The sequence below is a fragment of the Podarcis liolepis genome (assembly GCF_965112155.1).
Source record: "Podarcis liolepis genome assembly, chromosome: 5".
In the NCBI taxonomy this organism is placed as follows: domain Eukaryota; kingdom Metazoa; phylum Chordata; class Lepidosauria; order Squamata; family Lacertidae; genus Podarcis; species Podarcis liolepis.
The window spans coordinates 34,180,986-34,200,124 of NC_139556.1; the positions used below are offsets into that span (position 1 = coordinate 34,180,986).

The 19,139-nt window shown below is 48.5% G+C and overlaps 1 protein-coding gene across 1 annotated transcript in view; it reads left to right on the plus strand.

Moving 5' to 3' along the window:
• Positions 1–11,719, plus strand: part of TBATA (thymus, brain and testes associated) — a 42,788-nt gene extending 31,069 nt beyond the window's left edge. Inside the window, exons 16-25 of the mRNA XM_083503283.1 lie at positions 1,077–1,245; positions 2,281–2,388; positions 2,518–2,730; positions 3,490–3,704; positions 4,395–4,495; positions 4,699–4,820; positions 5,933–6,154; positions 6,954–7,078; positions 7,664–7,834; positions 11,556–11,719. Of these exons, the coding sequence (XP_083359409.1) occupies positions 1,077–1,245; positions 2,281–2,388; positions 2,518–2,730; positions 3,490–3,704; positions 4,395–4,495; positions 4,699–4,820; positions 5,933–6,154; positions 6,954–7,078; positions 7,664–7,834; positions 11,556–11,706 (1,597 nt within the window). The 3' untranslated portion in view covers positions 11,707–11,719. The remainder of the gene's footprint in view (positions 1–1,076; positions 1,246–2,280; positions 2,389–2,517; positions 2,731–3,489; positions 3,705–4,394; positions 4,496–4,698; positions 4,821–5,932; positions 6,155–6,953; positions 7,079–7,663; positions 7,835–11,555) is intronic.
• The last annotated feature ends 7,420 nt before the right edge of the window (positions 11,720–19,139 follow it).

Sequence of the window (19,139 nt, forward strand, 5' to 3'; positions counted from 1 at the left end):
AAAATGCATTTTATTAGGGTAAAGTGTGCATAAAAGTGAATATAGTAACGAAAGTAATATACAATTGCATTATATTAGAGAAAATGGCTTTGCAGAAAAATAAATTGTTGGGCAAAACTGCATGCAAGAACATTTATGTTAGGAGACATTTGAATGAAAGTGATTGTTTTTTCAATTAAAAAGCCCAGAAAATTCACAAACAAACCAACAACAACAACAAACTGATGTGAAAATATGGAGAATGGAGAATATGGAGAAAATATGGAGAACTGAAGAATGGAAGGATGAGAAACTGAGTAAAACAAAAATTGACAGAGTTGCCCATTCCTTGCTGTCACACAGTGTGTGGTGCTGATATTACCGTATTTTGCACCCCATAGGACGCAATGGCCCATAAGGCGCACCTAGTTTTTTTGGGGGAGGAATAAAGAAAAATATTTTTATTTTCCCTCCCCCCAGGCGCAGGGCTGGGGCGGGGAAGCCCGAGCTTCCCCGACCCCAGCCCCCAGAAAAGGCTGCTCTGCGCAAGCCGCGGGAGCCCTCCCCCGGCTTGCGCGGAGCTACCTCTTATCCCGAAGCCCCGGCGCGCTCAGCAGTCGCGCCGGGGCTTCGGGTAGCTCCACGCAAGCCGGGGGAGGGCTCCCGCGGCTTGCGCGGAGCTAGCTCTTATCCCGAAACCCCGGCGCGACTGCTGAGCGCGCCGGGGCTTCGGGATAAGAGGCAGCGCCACGCAAGCCGGGGGAGGGCTCCCGCGGCTTGCGCAGAGCTTCCTGAAGCCTGGAGAGCGAGAGGGGTCGGTGCGCACCAACCCCTCTCGCTCTCCAGGCTTCAGCGAAAGCCTGCATTCGCCCCATAGGACGCACACACATTTCCCCTTCATTTTTGGAGGGGGAAAAGTGCGTCCTATAGGGCGAAAAATACGGTGAATTTTGGGTCACCTGATGTCAGATGCCCATCTAATTTATATACCGTATCTATAATTTGCACCTGTCTTGTTAATCCTGGGTTCTTTGCAGGTCTCTTCCTTTTCTTCCAGCACACCTGATCCTTTCTCTCCACCCCTTCCCACCTTTTAGGTCCTTCTACGTTGAAGCTGCAGTGGCTGCCCATTCTACAGCTTCCTTGATGGCCCTGTCCGAATTTCTCAGTTTCGGGAGCAAAAAGAACGCCGCCTTGCTGGAGAAGTTTTTCTACGCTGCTGCCTTCTCCCCTCGCCCTTCAAAGGAGCTCTTGCGTCTGGTGGTAGTAAGTAGAAGGCACTGTGGCTTATTTCTCTGGGCCTTTTCTTGCACTTTACTTCACCCCTTTTATTTATGAATGGATGTCCCTGTGACGTAGGATGGACAGAGATTTAGATCTGGGCATAGTTTGACCTACCTACCTCACAGGGCTTTTGTGAAATTAAAGGGGGCAGACTGCTCCCTTTTTTTGCTGCCCTGAGGAAGGAAGGAATTTGAAAATGTGAAATGCATGAATGTGACATTCTGGAAACCTAGAATTCACTAGTGATTTTCTTGGGCTTGTTCACATACCTGTGCATTGTACTTGAGTGCTCAGCTCATGACAACTCTCAGGTGAATGTTTAGGCTGGCTCCATTGAAACAAGTGATGTTTGAGTCGATATCCATTGGTAGCAAATATTGGCAGTGATTCATCAGTGGTGGCTTCTTCATATATGCAGGTTAACACTCAAGCTAGGGGTGGGGGCATCTCTGTTCCAGGAGCTGAATACAAGACTCTCTATCTAGCCCATAGGACTTTCCCCAGACCACACCCCCTCTCCCTAAGCCACACCCCCTCACGCATCCTGCTTTGCACCCTCCTTAAGTGATTATGCTAGCTGAAAGCCATCCTTGAACTTAGATAAGGACTCTTGCTTGTCTGGATGGAGGATACAGAGAGATGTGTGAGTGTGTAGAAACTGGTGCACAAAATAAAACAATCATATTCGTTGCTCTACCTACTTTTGCTTCTGGCCTTGCCAACCAACGTTTCTCACGCACGTGTGAAAAACCTGCATGGAAGTCCGTGTTCGCATAGGTATTTTTGAACACGTTTTCTCACAAAATATGCATCTCAAGCCATCTTCCGATACATTTTTTCTTAAAGCGGCAGCTCAAAAGGCTTGTACAGTGCCAAGGAAGGCTGTGTTCTGATCCTCCCAGCACTCCCAAGAGGTGTGGATCAGGTCATTCCCGACTGGAATTTGCAAAAACAAATAAATAAAATCAAATTTCTCAGGCAACTCTATGCTATGACCGGTCTTCATTCCTCTTCCAGGATAAGCTGAATGGAAAGAAACTAGAAGCAGCCACCTGGGAAACGGGGAATATTGTAATCGGCAGCCTGATTGGCAAGCTGTGCCAAATGAAACTGTGTGGTCTTCAAGTGAGTTGACGCCCGTCCAGTGCCGTGTTCTACTCCCACCCACCCACACCTAGGAAAGCTCAGGTTGCGGATGTTGTCGATTTAGTGCCCACCTCCCTTTTTCTTGTGTCTCCCGTGTCAAACAAACAGGAAGTAAGACTTGAAGTAGACTCCATCGTGCAAAGGCTCAAGAACAGCAAGAAGGACTCTGAGAGGGTGATTTATCTGTTGTCCCTGAAAAGTGCTCTGCTCCCAGAATCCATCCCCATCTTCCTGCATTATGCAGAAGAGGGCTCTGCCACGGTCTCAGCCACAGCCCTGAACGCACTACAGAGGTATTCTGCACAGCACATCTCAAGCACGGTATGGCACAGTCTCCGTTACTTAAAGAGCATTTCCCAAAAATATATCTTTTTTTTTCCTATGTAAGCTTTCATCAGTGAAACATTCTAGGTCCTCTTGTGCCAAGAAGGGCTCGGTTTATCCAACAGAAAATAATTTCACCAACCCTCTGTGGTTTTTGGAGGTTCCTCCACTTCTGCTTGAAAGGTTATATTCCTCCTTCTTCTCCATCTCCTGCTACAGGTGGGACCTGGAGATATTCTGAGGCTGGACTTTGAGACAGACTCCCCTTATTTAGGGAGAGTCAAGGGTCACTTCCATACCATACATTGCGAGCACTCTTATAATACTTTAGCAGTCCTGGCTTCCCCCAAAGAATCCTGGGAACTGTAGTTTGTTATGGCTAGGAGACCCCTTACAGGCCTACAATTCCCATGATTCTATGGGTGAAGCCATGACTGTTAAAGTGGTATAAGAATGCTCTCAATGTATGGGTTTGGAGGTGACCACAGTGGGTATAAATATATCACTCTGTCAAAAAAATAAAAAAAAATAGAGCATATGGTATAATCCTCCTGTGACTATACCACTTCACAATGCAATTAAGGGATTACATGACTGAGAGCATGGGGGAGACCCCTACATGTAGAAAACTAGTATGTCAGGGTTAAAATTGTAGCTTGGGAAGGTATTTGGTTTCATGAATGACCTCTGTACAAACCTAGTTGCTGAATGTCATGCTAAAAACAAACAGACTGTGTTCAATTTCTGCGTTGCCAGGTTAAAATGGCAATGAAACGCATATTCCATGAAGTGCACAGACGCTATCCAAAAATTTCAAGGCTGGCTGCTGCAGAAATCCTGTTGAACAATGATCCCTTGCCAGAGGACTTCACCAATATCCTGTTGGCCACCAGAGAACTTGAACCAGAAACGTCAAGATTTCTGCTGTCAAAAATCCAAAACATCGTACACTCCGGTCATCATCCAACCAGGTAAAAATATCCTTGTATGATAATATTCAGCTTGGGCTTGGGGAGAGATCAGAACAACCACACTTTCAAACTGGCTTTTAGGAACATGGCAGACATAGGCATTCACAGGGTGTGGGGCAAGGGGAGGCAGCCCTATCCCAATGAATCATAATCCCCAGATTCTCAGATTTCATTTATAGGAAAGTGTAAGGGTAGGATCCAATGTAGTACTAAGTGAATGTTTCTGTCAGTGAAAGGATTTCTGCTTCTCCCCCTCTTCTTCCCCAGTGTATCTCAAATATACTTTAGGGGTTCCCCTAACACTCTGGAGCAAGTTGGGAGAGTGTGGGCGCCTGCACAAGAGGAAGTCCCATTGCACAAGCGGAAATCCTTGTCTGACAGGATGCGGTCGTTTCTAGCATTTGTAGCACCTGAACTACAAGGCAAAATGTACTAGCACTGGTTGTTTTTTAAGTGAGAAATTAACCTCTCTGCCCTCCCCCCCACGTTGTGGGTGTCCATGGTCACAGATTTTCTACATTATTCTAGGGAATGCACTCCTCCTTCTCTGCATTTACCATATATTTCACAAATCAATTTAACCTCTTTCAAAATGGCAGCCAGGTTCCCCAAAACAAGTTTACTCTCCTTTGCAGATATAGTCCATATCACACACCCCTTCCTGGTTTTTTTGTTTTGTTTCCCCCACAGGAAGGTCGCTAAAGAGGTTCTGAATGACCCACAGATAAATAATTACTACTTCCTCTCCTCTGAAGCTGGCAGCTCCATCTCCTTCTCAGGACCAGTGACAGGTAACTTTTCCCCCTCATGCACTAGGCAGCCATAGTCTCCTGCATATTCTGGGGTCAAGGGGTCAGACCACATGTTCAGACAGATACTTCCCATGTTGCCACGCTTTTATTAAAACCTTTGGAAAGCTGTCTGCTCCTCTTCATGCAATATTCCTTGACCGTGATGTGAAGCTATGTGTCTCTTTCTCGGATCTCCCTTTCAGCAACCAATGACACTCTCTCTACCATTGGCCTGGATCTCCTGTTCTCAGACATTGGCATTCTGAGGAAGAGCACCACCAGTTTCAATATCCTAAGCCATGGCTACCAGCTCCAAGCAGCTCAGGTATGGTGCTTCCTATTGCGCCATTGTGGACTTGGCTACATTAGTAAAGAAAAAACGTTTTATATGCGTTATGACACTGCAACACCATGTGGCACTGTGAAGTCCCATCTTTCGCCAATGAGGCTTCCCACTTTGAAGTTTACAACACGTTTTCATGGAATGCTTTCTACATGTCTACATCCAGCCCGTATTTCATTGTTCTGTTGTTGCTCGAGACAGTTCTGAATGTTTTTTAGGTCTCACCCTTGCCTTATGGGCAATGCGTAATTGTCGTCCAAGCGTACCCTTTAATTTTCAACAGATTTCTCCCTCTCCCAATTTTTATTAGCGTTATTTGTCAATTTATACAAAAAGATGCGACCCAATTTGCTTAGGCAGTGGCCCCCATGCCAAAGGAGGGGGAGTTTCAATGGCCAATAATGCTCTAGAAACCAAGGCAGGTGCTTGGTATTTTCCTCACACCAGCCCAAATCCTGAAGATAGCTGCTGAGTGATAATTGGCTCAATGTCATAGTAGGAGACCTGCTTTAGGATGAGGGGCCGAGGCCTTGCTGTGTGGTGTATAGAAACATTGTGACTCTTTTCCTCCCTTTATTTAGGAAAAGGGAGCTCTCTTTTTGGGAACTAGGGCATGGTGGGGAGTACACATCTTTAAATATCTGAAAGACCAACTCTTTCCCTAAGATAAGCGGGGGGAGGGGATCCTCTTGGTGGTTCCACCACTCTTAGAGGTCCAGGAGAGGGTATTCTCTGTGACAGCCCCTAAATTGTGGAACTGCCTCTCCATGGAGGCACACCTGCCAACTTAACCATACAGACTTTGGGGGGTGCTGAAGATGCTCCTGGCCTTTACTCTAGCCTTTGACACCTGAGACGTGCCCGTCCTTTTTCAAGTGTGATATTCTTCACCCTAAGGTTTCAGGGCATACAATAAGTAATAAATCAAAATAATAGTAGTAGCAGCGTTAATAACAACAACAACAATTACTACTACTACTACTACTACTACTACTACAACATTGAAAGAGTATGTTCTGAAGTGGTGGTCTAGTGCTGCAGAAAAAGGAGTAGTCCTGAACTTCACACAGACTTTCCCATCTCATGTATCCTAGGTGGCCATAGAAGCAAAAGGATATGAGGGCATCCTGGGAGGCAGCGCAGCCGACGGAGAAGACGAATTAATGGCCGGCATGTCTGCTGCTCTGCTTGATGTCCAGTTACGGCCAATCACTTTCTTTGAAGGATACACAGATCTGATGTCGAAGTTCTTCACGAGCTCAGGAGAACCCACAAATGTGGTCAAAGGGAACGTATTGCTGATGGACCACCTACAGGTACCAGCCCCTGCATACCCGTGTACACTGATAGCATAGAAGGAATTGTCATGGTGGGACCAGGCCCCCCCCTACTCACACCCACACACACCACGCTGCATTTGTTTAAGCCATGTTGGAACCAAAGCACCAAGAACAGGTCCTCCCATGACAGTTGGTGCATTCAGGTAGAACACCAAACGTTCCCAGTGCCTGCAGTTTGATATCTTAGCCTAAGGACATCCACCCTTCAACTGACAACATTGTACATCTGCATTAGCTTTCCAGTCACCCATGTGCATCAAGAGTACTGCTTATGGGAAGAGGTGAAGAGCTGCACCCATAAGAACATCCCATTGCTCCTGGTGCCACCACCTTTGGAGGCTAGCTTGGTGAGCTACAGGAAGCAGGACTTCTTTGTGTAGGGCTATTTAGTGGGGCTCCTTGATCAAGAGCTCTTATTCAGTCCAATCTTTGACCATTTGCCAGGTTGGCTGGGGCTGATGGAAGCTGCAGCCCAACCCCTGCTGGAGAGCACCACATTTAAATCCTTGATTTAGAGAAAGATAGACTAGGAATGTGATTGCAATTATTACTATTTTGAAGCAATGAGCACCGATTGTCCCCTACAGACTAGCTATGGGGGGGGGGGGAGAACACCTGCACAGACAAGATGTACCTTACTCAACAGTAAGCCCCATTGAAGTCAGTGGGGTTTACTTTCGAGTAGATACATGTATGACTGCCCTGTTAATAACATTTGTAGGCCCATGATAAGCGCTTGAACAATCCAGTAAGTGAATGTTACTGTGCTGCATAGGCAATCCCACTTCAGTCTGGTTTGCAAACTGTGATCACTCTCCGAGGAGGACTTGGGTTAGATGTTTCAGCTGACATCAATGTGAATTTGTGGGAGCAGGAGTTCAAAACAGGCGTCGAAACAAGGTACGTGTGAGTAAGATGTGGATTCATCTCCTAAGTGTGATGGACCCTTACCCAATACTCTGTCAAACACTCTGGAAAATTCTTAGTGTTATCCCAACTCAATAAAGCCCATAAAATGACTATTTGATTGTCCAGCATAGCTCTCTGCATTTCCATCTCCATCTCCTCATGCAAATTGCTGGACATGCTTTCTATGCTGGGACAAAGGTACAATTCAGAGTCTGGATTGCCCCTTATATCAACCATGCTAAACACGCACTGTTTCAGACCCATCCCAGTTTACTTTCATATCCAAAATGGCACCTCTGGTCTTCAAGCCAAAGCAGTCAGATATGTGTGTCCTTTTGTTTTCTGGGACCGAGCAGTTGCGCCAATGCTACTCAGGAGTCATATCACTTCAGATTATGACTCTTTTGCTAAGAAGTAGCAGACATCAGCTGTTACATTGTGGGGGGTACACCTGAAATAACTGATCAGAGACGGCGGGACTTTGTGCAAATCAAGGTTAAAACCAGCTTTCCACTGCCAGCAATAGTTAGCCAACTTCCTTGAAAAGCAGTGCTCATTTTCCCTCTCCAATCACAGGGGTGCGCTGACCATTGATTTCCAAGCAGAACTGGATGCGCCATTTTTTCAAGCCACTGTCAAAACCCAAACAGAAGTCGAAATGGCCACAAACTTCAATACAGCTGGAAGAGTTTCTGCCATGCCCGTGCTCATGTGTCTGCAGCTTACAGAAGAGGAAGTCGCTTACAGGTGAGCTGTAGATCTCAAGCACCTTCCATAGCTATGGAATCCAAACCAAGGATAATGTCAAACGTTATCCAATTTTACAACACCTAACTGTCTTCCAAGTCACAATGGCTTCTCCATAAGGGGCATTGGAGCAGGTGCTGTTCTTGACTCCCATACATCCACATAACTATAGCCCTGTCCAAGAATGCAACACTCAACGACCTCAACATTAAGGAATCGCTTGCATGGATAATAACCACCATCACAGGTCAAATACAGAGAAAAGTTCAACTCCACATATCACACTTTTTGTGCTAACCATTATTCAGAGTCCACCTCATAGTCTGAGATTCCAAACATATAACACACCAACCACAGTTTGGAGCAAGGGACACTTTTCAGTCCAAAGGCTGCATTCCCTTTGGAGTACCCTTGAGGAGAGCCACATGGCCAGTGGTGCGTGGGGCCAGAGCAATTGATGTTGATTAAGGCTAGTTTCTACACACATAAGAGGCATTGTCAGGGTTCAAGGAGACATTCCAACCAGGCAAAAACACTCAAGGGGAAGTGTTGCTGGAGAGAATCCAGAGAAGTCGGGGGGGGGCACCTAGCCCTCAGCCTGTGGTTCCCCATCCCTGAATTATAAAGTATGAGTTGGGCACAGTAGTCCTCCATTTCTGTTGGTAATTGTTGCTGTTGGTTAATATTGCCTAGATTCTGTTGGTCACAATTGCTGCTGGTTAAAACTGGAGTCTTTGCCAAATCCCTGGCCAAAGGCATACCTAGGGTCCCTTGCACCCCCAGTAAAGGAGCTGTATCGGCATCCCCTCTCTGCCCCCCAAATCACTTTACTGTGCTGCGAGAAGGACAGGAAGCCCCTCCCACGCTACATCTCGCTGTGAATGCGGTGTCGTGTCACCAGACGCATATATATCATATCCTCCATAGTCTGATAGGCACCTGTCCTGAACCCCTGGCCTACCTGGCAGCGTCAGTATGTCAAGTCCAAAGGTCAAAGTCCAGGGGCCAATCCACACAAGCAGAGTCCAAAGGTCAGGAAACACAGTCCAAGTAAGCCAAGCCTGAAGCCCAGCAGTCAGAATACCATCCAGAGTCAACCCTGGAGGACCAGGAGCCTCCAAGCCAGGGCCCAACCAACATGAGCAGTTGAGCAGACACAACACCTCAGCTCTGCTTCTCTTTTGTACTTTGCCTGCTGATTGCAGCATCTGGGCTTGACGAGGCAGGTGACCCTCACCTGCTCCAAGCCTACTCCAGCCTAGGAATCACACCCCTCCTCCCAGAGCTGGCAAGCCCCACCTGGCCACTTAGGGAGCTGAGCTGTGGGCCCTTGCCTGCCTCAGCATCTGGGAGTGTCCCTCCTGCTCCTCCCTACACCTCAGAGCCTGCCATGTTCATGGGGACAGGGCCCCCTCTGGTGATGGCCCCCTCCTGCTACTCTCGTTCCTGTGCATGGACCCCCATCCCCTGGCTATTCTCCATCACCCTGTACTTCCTTCCTCATCTGCTGCTTGCCCTGGTGTACCCCAGTCCCGGCTACACACCTTGCCGGGATTCTCTTCCTCCTTCCCATTGTCCTGCCAGTTCATGAGAGTGCCCGTGGCAGGGACGAGTTTCACCAACCCCTAGGTATGCCTCTGTCCCTGGCTACTGCAGCGCTTTGGTTCAACTACGCCATGAGCTTAGCTGCCACTCGGGCTTTGTAAAAATGCAGAAACAACAGGCCGAGGGAAGCTGGGATAGCCTCTCCTTTTAGAGAGCCAAATATTTATTGCCCTTGTCTTCAGCAACAAGCGATAATGAGTTCCGTACCTACCATTTGAGCTGAAGCTGGTTCTCTTAAAATAAATCCACCATCTAGGAAGGTCACCGGGAGGTTAATGGAAGCCTTGGGCAATGCCAGACTAAGGAGCTTTAAGAGGTGCTGCCCAAATACAAAGAATGCAGGCTTATCTTTTACAGTGTTATGGCGATAAATCCCTTCCTTAGGACCATAACTACCACATCTTGTGCCAAGATTGATTTCCCACCAGACATAACATCACTGCTCTCTTGTGCTCTCGCCGATAAATCTTTCATGGCTGCCTCTTGACATAAATAGACCCAGAGCAGGTTTCGGGTGCTGTGTATGACATCCAGCACTGATGCACTTGGCAATGTTCCCAGGCTTCATCCAAGCTTGGAGCCTTTGCTTGTGTAGAAGAGAAAGGCCTTGGCATATCCGTCTAGTTTGGGGACATGAGACAAACTTTGGGACAAACAGGTTTGGAATTGGCACTAGGGAGAAATCAGAACTAGTTCATGTCTTCCGCCTCTTCCATGGAGGTCACATGTTCTCAGGTTTTCATATTGTAGAACTTATTTGTAGAGCTTCCCCAAGGGCCAAACCTTCAGCCTCTTTGCCTGACATGCTCCTACAAAAGGCAAAGTGCAGATAGGTTCCAATCGTATATACACCAATGGCAAGCTCATTCTCCAACTGCGGATCTTTGAGCAGAGAAGGTAAATGCGATGCCATCCACACTGAGAGGAGAGCTTACCTAATTCACGTTTTCTAAAACAATACAGAAACTGAAACACAGCATCCCATACAAAAAGAAAAAAACTTCAGTGAATTTCGCAAGGCACTTCTTCAGCCAAGTAATATGTACAAAAGTGCGTTTAAATTTTTTTAAGGGAAAATAACATTTACAAGTGCCTTGCCAATATGAGTATGAAAGGCAAAATTTCAGAAAAAAATGTGGGTATATTTAAAAAAAGAGAAATTTGCACTGATGAATTTTCAGGAGAAAGTTTTGCAAAATTGTAGAAACATGTAGATTTGCATCTGTGAAAATGAGAACCTGAAAGGAACCAAAACAGACACTCCTAGCCCTATCCTGGAGTAGCCAAAACAGCATAATTCATGCACAAGAGAGTAAAATCAGCAGGCCTGGAGGAACTCCAAAAGTTTGCAGAAATACAACAAATATTTAGCGCAGAAACTTAGGGGAGGGCATAAACTGTTCAGTAAGGAATGAGCATGCTCAGTAGGCATGGAATATTAACTGGGAGGATAGAATGCAAGGGGAGGAGAAAATGGAATGGAATATCCTGGGAGAGGGCATGCACCTCTTGAACATGTGCTTTCAAGGCACAGGGGAAGTGGAAGTGTCTATGACCCCTTAGCTGGTTGGCTAAGATCCTGAACAAGAGCACATTTTGTTGCAGGTCCCATATGTTGTAAATTACTGGGAGTTATTGAGAGTTTTCCAAGATTCTACTTTTCCTAGTATATTTGCAGAGGAGGAAGGGAAACTGGGAAGGCTGTGTGTCTGTGTGCCCTGTCTAAAGGCTTATTGAGGCTGCATTCACCATCTGAGGTGGGAAAAGTACATTTTTAAGAATCCCTCCAAAAACTATTTCGTAAAGATGTTAAGAACCAGCTATTTTTACATACAATGTAGGTCTCCCAAAGCAAGTCTTCCGGGAGCGTACAACGTGAAAATGGTTTACCTGAATATGTTTTCTTCAGTACCAGTTGGTTTAGATAATACTGTGGAAAGGTGGTATTTTCAGGCCATAGGGACATATCTAAAGTTAGTTGTATGGATGACTTGTCCTAGAGAAATGTGGGGGTTTTGTTTGTCTGTATTGCAATCCCAGAAGCCATCCTACAGATGCTAAATGCTAGGTCAGATTGATTTCACTGTTTGTTGGTTGTGGTTTTATTTCCTCACAGAGAAATCTTCTCGGTCTCAGAATCCTCTGCAAACCACAGCACCACTGTCCGCAAAGGGAGATGGACCACCATCCCTGGGCGTGAGCTTTCCTTTCACAGAGCCAACTCTGAAATGTGCAGGATCCTGCTTGCAGAGACAACGGAACAATAAAAAGCAGCATCCATATGTTGTCACCTTGTACTTGCTGTTCCTCTTTTCCCACTCACATCTTATACCTAGGCCAAAGTTTAAAGTGCGTAAATTCCTGATTCCTTTTTTCCACTTACATTTTTATTCTGACAGAAGTTTTGGATGGACCAAAACAGTACATCACAGACAACCAGGTCACAAATCCCTCACATTTCCAATCTCAACGGATGCTGTTTTGTGCCGTTATCGAGTTGCTAAGGCGGTAGAGTCAAGAAAGGAACTCTCGCCAACATTTTTGATCATTTCACAGCTTCTTTCATATCAGCCCCTTTACATGGGATAGCTCAAGTTTGGCTCACCCTGCTAGCCCATTCTTTGAAATGTTCCCCTTTGTTCTTTTCCAGCCTCTGCTGCAGGGCATTGGGGGAGAAAAGATTGTACTTTGCTGTTTGCTATCGGATCACCTTTCCGCAACAGCTGCTGGTCCTCTGCTTTTGCTTTTGAATAAAAGGGGCTGAATAAGCTTTCAGATAATATGGGGGTGATTCCGACGTTTGCAGAAGTATAAACAAAAATTAAGGAAGGGGAGAAAATCTCAATATTTAATGCTGTGCCCACTAGGAAGACACCTCCATATTAGAGCCCTATTTAATTGCTAAGGCTGCAGCCGACAACCATTCGAATCACTGGGAGACTTTGCCACTGACTTTGACAGGACCTGGTTTGTATCCTGTTGCATGATCATCAAACAACGTTGTGTCTCAATTCCTAAAGGAGCCTGGCCATTAGATCTTTCCAAACTGCTGACATTGAACTCAGAAATAATAAGTCCAGCAGTGACCTCTAGTGCTTGCAAAGTGTATGCAACTGAACGAGTGCCTATGAACTAAAACCAAAGCCCTTGTACCCAAAGGAAGGATGCCAACTTCTTTTAACGGTGAGCAGGGGGAAATCTCAGTAAACCGTGTGGACATGAAACCCCTGCTCACTCACCAACAATTTTCAATGGAAGCAAAAATAGTGAATCCTAATGCTTTTTAAAATAAACCACACAGCTTTAGAGAATGGCTGACTCCTGTCCGCAAAATTCCAGTATCTACTATGATGGAAGCATCATATTAATATCTAACCTGCTACTTAAGTTTTGGTCTTTCTCATGCAACAATACCTGGCTCCTTTTATTATAAGGATAGGGAAAATATGTTCAAATTCTTGAACTGGCTATACATTGCATAATATTTCCCATCCACCAGAGGAAGCAGCCCAAATGACTCAGTGTGCAAAGGTGTACAATACTGTATTCACTAAGGCCCAGAGTAAAAATGACCTGTGACTGTTTATCACCATTTAGAGAGGCAGAAAATGTAGAGAGAAAATGTAGAATGCATGTGCTACTTCTATGAACATTATCGGGGGGGGGGATGTTAGGCTGAGGCCCGAGTCCCACGGACCTGGGATTTGTGACCTTTGGTGATTAGCCGTGACCCCCGCTAATTGATTTACGAACCTCGATTAGCGATTTATGACTTCCCGGGTCCGGCGCGCTTCCCTTAGCTGCGCCACTCCGTCACGACTCAGCAGAGCTTCGCACAGCGTTGTAAAACTGTCACGTTCCAGACAAACACACACAGCACCGGTTTGTCTATTTACAGCATTTATTCCAATATTTCTCAGGAATTTCCAGGGCTAGTAGCCGCCATCTCAGCCCTGCGTCTTTTCCCCACAGCTCACATCGTGGGACTGGCAAACTTTGCCTCAAGCTCCGCCCGAGCTTCCAAAAGTGACGTCAGAATGGTGTAGCATCCTGGGAAAAGCTTAACCCGTTAAGTTCCAGCTCTCACACCCCCCCTTGCTGCACCTTCTGACAAAACCCTCTGAGTTCAACACCTTCCCCTGCCTTGTGCCCCTCCCCGGCATCTTTCCCAGGCACCTGTTGAACCCCTTCAACACTCCCAGAATCACACTGTGCGACACTTTTCCACGCACCTGTGACCTGAAACCCTACTGACCCATTAGGGCCAGCAGTTTTGTCTTCTTCGTCAGACTCTTCCCCCTCTGACTTGACAACCCGTCCGTGAGCTTTCTCCATTACCGGAGATGAAGCCTCACACCTGGACACTCCTTTCACAACCCTTGGAGATGCCCAAACCTGCCCTGAACCCTGACCCTGGATCTGGTCCCCATCACCGGGATCTGAACCCTGATTCTGGACCTTATCCCCATCACTGGGTTCAGCCACAGCCTCCCTTCTCCCTTGAGAAGACTTTGCACCCGTCACCTGGTGACGTATTCCCTTTTCCTTGAAAAATTCCTCCAGAGCAGACCCAGTAAACTGTGACCCTTGGTCGCTCTTGAACCCTTGCACCCTGGTGGAGAAACTTTGTCCCACCTCCGCAACCCAATCCTGGATCAGTTGCGCCACCTCCCCCTGTGATTTGAGAGAGAAACACCAGCCAACCTGGCTGTGGTTACCTGTCAGCGACAGCACATACCTGGCCCCACCCAGACTCTCAGACCTCTTGGGTCCTGACAGATCTGTGTAAACCAGCTCCAAACCTCCTTGGCTACCCTCCCAAACCCGGGAAAAACCAAGCACCTTTGCACCTTTGCATGCCCTGCACCCTTGGGACCTCCTCCCACATTTCCGGAGCTTGTGCCCTTTTGTGCACCTGTGCAACTTTTGCACATCTTTGGGAACCTTAGCACACTTCACCTGTGCTTTTCCAGCATTCCCACCACCCTCCATAGGTGACTCCAGAACAAAGACGTTGTTCTTGCTCTTCGCCATGTTGACCCGTTGTCGCCCCCCTCTGAAAATGGAACAGGTGTCATTCTCAGAACAAGCATTGTATCCCTGCTTCATTAGAGCTGATACAGATAAAAGACAACACTTCAGTCCCGGCACAACGTTGATCTCTCGCTTCTCCTGTGAAGTAGAGAAAAACACGTTAGCCACCACACCACAGACTGATTTTTGTGTTCCGTCTGTGAACCCAACAGTCATCCCTGTCAAAACAGCCCTGCATTTCCGCAGCTTCCCAGCAGATGTCTCTGGAATCAAATTGCAGTCAGCAGCAGAGCCAATAACAACACTCTGCTCTGGCCTTGTTCCACGAGTCTCTTGCTGGCACCTGGCACGTCCACCAGCCTCAGTCCCGCGCCTGGTTGTTTTTCCAGACCGGTTGCCATGGTAACCCGACTGGTTCCCATGAGAAATCAACAGTTTGACCTTGGCAACATCCGCAACATCCTGCCTTTTCTCTCTGCTCCGGTGGGGGCAATCTCGCCGCAGATGTCCCGGAGCTTTGCACACGTAGCAACGACGCACTCCAGTGGAAAAACACTGCCTGGGGCTCCCAGCTGGCTTTGCCTTCCTCCTCCTGGAACGGCGCCTCCCACCAGCCTCGCCTCCCCTGAAGCCGCTCTCCGCTCCAGCAGGTTCAGTGGAAAACTTTTCAAACTTGCCTTTGGAACTGTCCGCCCCCCCCGACCTGCTCACTAGCACTCCTTGAGGCTAAAGCATCAGGAACAGGGGCTCCAGCCATCTTTAGGCTTCCAGCTTCAATCTGTCCTTGGCCTCCTGCTGAGCCTTCACAGCAAACACAGCAGTACATTCCCAAGCGCCAATTGTCCCTTTGCCCCCCCTCTGGGGCCCACAGCCTTTCCCAGCTGTGCACCGGCTCTCACGTAGGTGATCAGCGCCATCTTGTCTTTCTGTTCTGAAGCAGCCATCTCCCGGCCCTTGCTTTCCGCCTCCAGCCTCACAAACACCCTGGAGCGCTGAACGGCCTCTGGCTTCTTGGCACCCAGAACAGTAGACTTCAGATCAGCAGCCAGGTTGCCCAACTTCTTAAAGTGAGCCTCCCACAGTCCTCCAAGACCTGGCAGCCTGCCTTCTTCCCCCGGGGCCCAGCGTACTCACGTAAACAACCAGCCGCTTCTTTCGCTCCCGGTTTAGCAGATCAGCTCCCCTGCCTCTCACAATTCCAGGCAGAACTCCAAGCTGGCATCAGCAACGTCGTCAGCTTGCCTTCAAACGGTAGGCACAGCCCCAAGCTCTCTGCAGCGTCTATCAGCTTGCTTGCCTGCTTGCCTCAGACTCCGGCCTCCCGTTCTCCAAAGACGCCCCCAAGCTGTACTCACAAGACTTCCAGCTCCCCTTGGCGTGGAGAAACGATATCTCAGCTGTTCTCAGCTCTTGGCAGTTCTCAGCAACCCAGGCACTTTTCTGCGTCTCGCAGCCTGCTTGTTTGCTTCTGCCTGCTCTTCCTGCCGTCTCTGCTTGACACTGCAGATTTTACAGCTCCCGGCAGTATCTTCCGTGACTGTTTTACAAGCGATGATTTATGGGTCCATAACCTGTGACCTTTGGTGATTAGCCGTGACCCCCGCTAATTGATTTACGAACCTCGATTAGCGATTTATGACTTCCCGGGTCCGGCGCGCTTCCCTTAGCTGCGCCACTCCGTCACGACTCAGCAGAGCTTCGCACAGCGTTGTAAAACTGTCACGTTCCAGACAAACACACACAGCACCGGTTTGTCTATTTACAGCATTTATTCCAATATTTCTCAGGAATTTCCAGGGCTAGTAGCCGCCATCTCAGCCCTGCGTCTTTTCCCCACAGCTCACATCGTGGGACTGGCAAACTTTGCCTCAAGCTCCGCCCGAGCTTCCAAAAGTGACGTCAGAATGGTGTAGCATCCTGGGAAAAGCTTAACCCGTTAAGTTCCAGCTCTCACAGGATTAAGCCTCATTAAATTCAGTAGGACATGCTTCTGAACAGACACAGGACTGTGCCATTAGTCAAGTTACAATATAGTTACTGTGACATAAACTTTAGTAGATTAGAGCAGTGTTTCCCAACCTTTTTTGGGCAAAGGCACACTTGTTTCATGAAAAAAATCTTGAGGCACACCACCATTACAGCCCCGTGACGTCAGCGCGCAGCGTCACGCCGGGAGGGACGCACGAAAGTGTAAATTTCAATTTTCCCCCTCCCCCTTGCCTTCCTTCTGTGCCAACCGCCAAAAAGCCAAGAATCGCGGGACCGCCGGCGGAGGGGGGGAGGGCGAGCGGAGGCAGCGGCGAGCCCCGTTCCTCCCCATCCGCCCCATTCCGTGCAAGGAGCGTGAACAGGTGTGAGAAGGGGGTCAAACCTGCGGGTCGGCGCCGGGGAACCTCCAAGCTTTGGGGGTGGGGGGGAGGAGGCAGCAAAGCGAGGCAGGAAGGAGAGCGCGGCTTGGCGAAGTACTCGGCGGCGAAGGCCAGCAGGTCCGGCGGCCGGTGCCGCAGCACCTCCACCGTGTAGCCCTGCAGCAGCTCAGTCAGACCCGGCGGGATCTCGATGCTCATCTTGTAGCCGAGGCGCGCGGGAGACTCAACGGACGGGCCCGGGAGAGAGAGAGAGAGACACGACGGAGAGAGAGCGGGAGTCCCTGCTCGCCGTCGCCGCCGCTACAACTACTGTGGCGGTTGGTCATGGTCGCCGCCGCCGCCCACCTCTATCTATCTCTCCCCCTCAGCTTTCTACACGGGCCTGGAGCCGGAGGTGGGGGGTGGCCGCCGCCGCTTTCTCTGCCTCCACGTCCTGCCTCCTCCTCCTCGAGCCCTCCGTCAGCCCTGAGGGAACCACCGCGCTCGCGTCGCCGCTCTCTGACACGCGAGAAAGAGAAAGGAACGGAGCGGCGGGGTAGTCGGGGGAAGGAGGGGCCGGAACGGAAGCGCGAGGCGAGCTGCGCATGCCCAGCAGGAAGCGGCGGAGAGCGCCACAGAGAGAGAGAGAGAAGCAAGGGAGGGCGGGGAGTGGGCGGGAACACGCTTCATGCGTCACAATAACGGACAAGGGGCGCTCGAGGGATAGATTAGGACCTAATTTGACTTTTACCAAAAAAAATAAATCTTTTTAATTTTTCCCACGGCACACCAGGCAACATCTCGCGGCACACTAGTGTGTCGCGGAACAGTGGTTGGGAAACACTGGATTAGAGCCCTAGATCAGATGCATTATGTATGATCCTCAGTTACATGCACATTCATTGGCAGATATAACTGGGTATAGAGGGAAGAAACTGAAAAATATGGGGGGTTAGCAAATGGCTGTGAAATGTACCAGGGTAGTGTTTATCCCCCACACACACACACTTCAGTAATCTGAGGAAGTTCTACTCCCAACATGTGATGACACAATTCTGTCCTTTTAAGATGCCACGAGACTGTTTGTTTTCCTAAAAACCACCGCTGCCCAGCCAACCCTCACACCGTTGTCCATGGCCGCTTATTCATCACTACAGAGCGGAGTCATGCATCACAATCCTGAGCAATGTTTGCTAACTTCTGTTTGCTCAGAGGTCCTACTGAGTTTAGCGGGACGAGTTCCCAGGGACATGTCCTTTGGACTGCAGTCTGAGGGTCAAGGTACATAATTATGCAGCGGATCCATGGATTCATCTCCTTGCTTTACCTTTTCACTGAAATACAGTCACACATGGTGGGTGGTCAGTTTGGTGAGGGGGGCAGCAGTAGAGTGGGAGGGAGGAGCCATTAACTTTCCTTCCTCGTTCCATTTTCCAGATTTGCCTTTACATGCGAACTGAATTAATTTCTCCCCCCATGCTGAGCAGATGCTCAGAAGCATCATTCTGTAGCCTTCTGAGCTGACTTGCAACACCATGTTCCCCAAACCATACCCATCTGCTGTTAGGTATGGGGCAGGTAGAGGCAGCTGCCAATGCACAACTGGGAGCCTTAAACTGAGCTGCCGATGATGCCTTGGCAAAGGAAAACAGGCTTTGGCCCTGCCACCCAGCAGCTGATGAGCAGGAAAGCTGAAGCCTCAGGAACTTTGCAAGCCCCACCCAGTTCCCTGAAGCCCCAACTTGAGGACCTCAAAGCACCCAAACACTTTGTGTCATTCTGACATCAGCTGATAGACCCACCTGCCACATTTGATATGTTTGGGCCATGATCGGATAAGGTTCTGACCCGCAGAATCAAGAAGTTCACCAGGCCTGTTCTAAAGGGATTGGGACCTAGTCTCCCTCCTGCTTTTTTTAGACTCCCAATCCCACCAGCCCCTTCCAGCATGGCCAATGAGGATGGGAGTTGCAGGTTAGCCACATCTGGAGGGACACAGGTCCCCCAGTTCTGATGTACATCAGTGATGCTTGGTGGATGGACAGAGTAATACACAAACATGCATTCTGTGATGAGTTCATCATTGCAGGCTAAGAAGGCCCTGTGCTAAGGACAAATTGTGATTATTTGGAGAGCAGTTTCAGGAGCAGTGGCATGGAATATAAGTGATTAAAGTGAGCCATTCTGTATCATGGGAAACAAAATAGGAAGCCTCCGGTAGACAATTAGTTAAGCTAATGCACAAATACATTGAAAAACTAGGCAGGTCTTACAATCTTATAGGGGAAATGGTTGTCCATCAACACATTAGAGGAAGC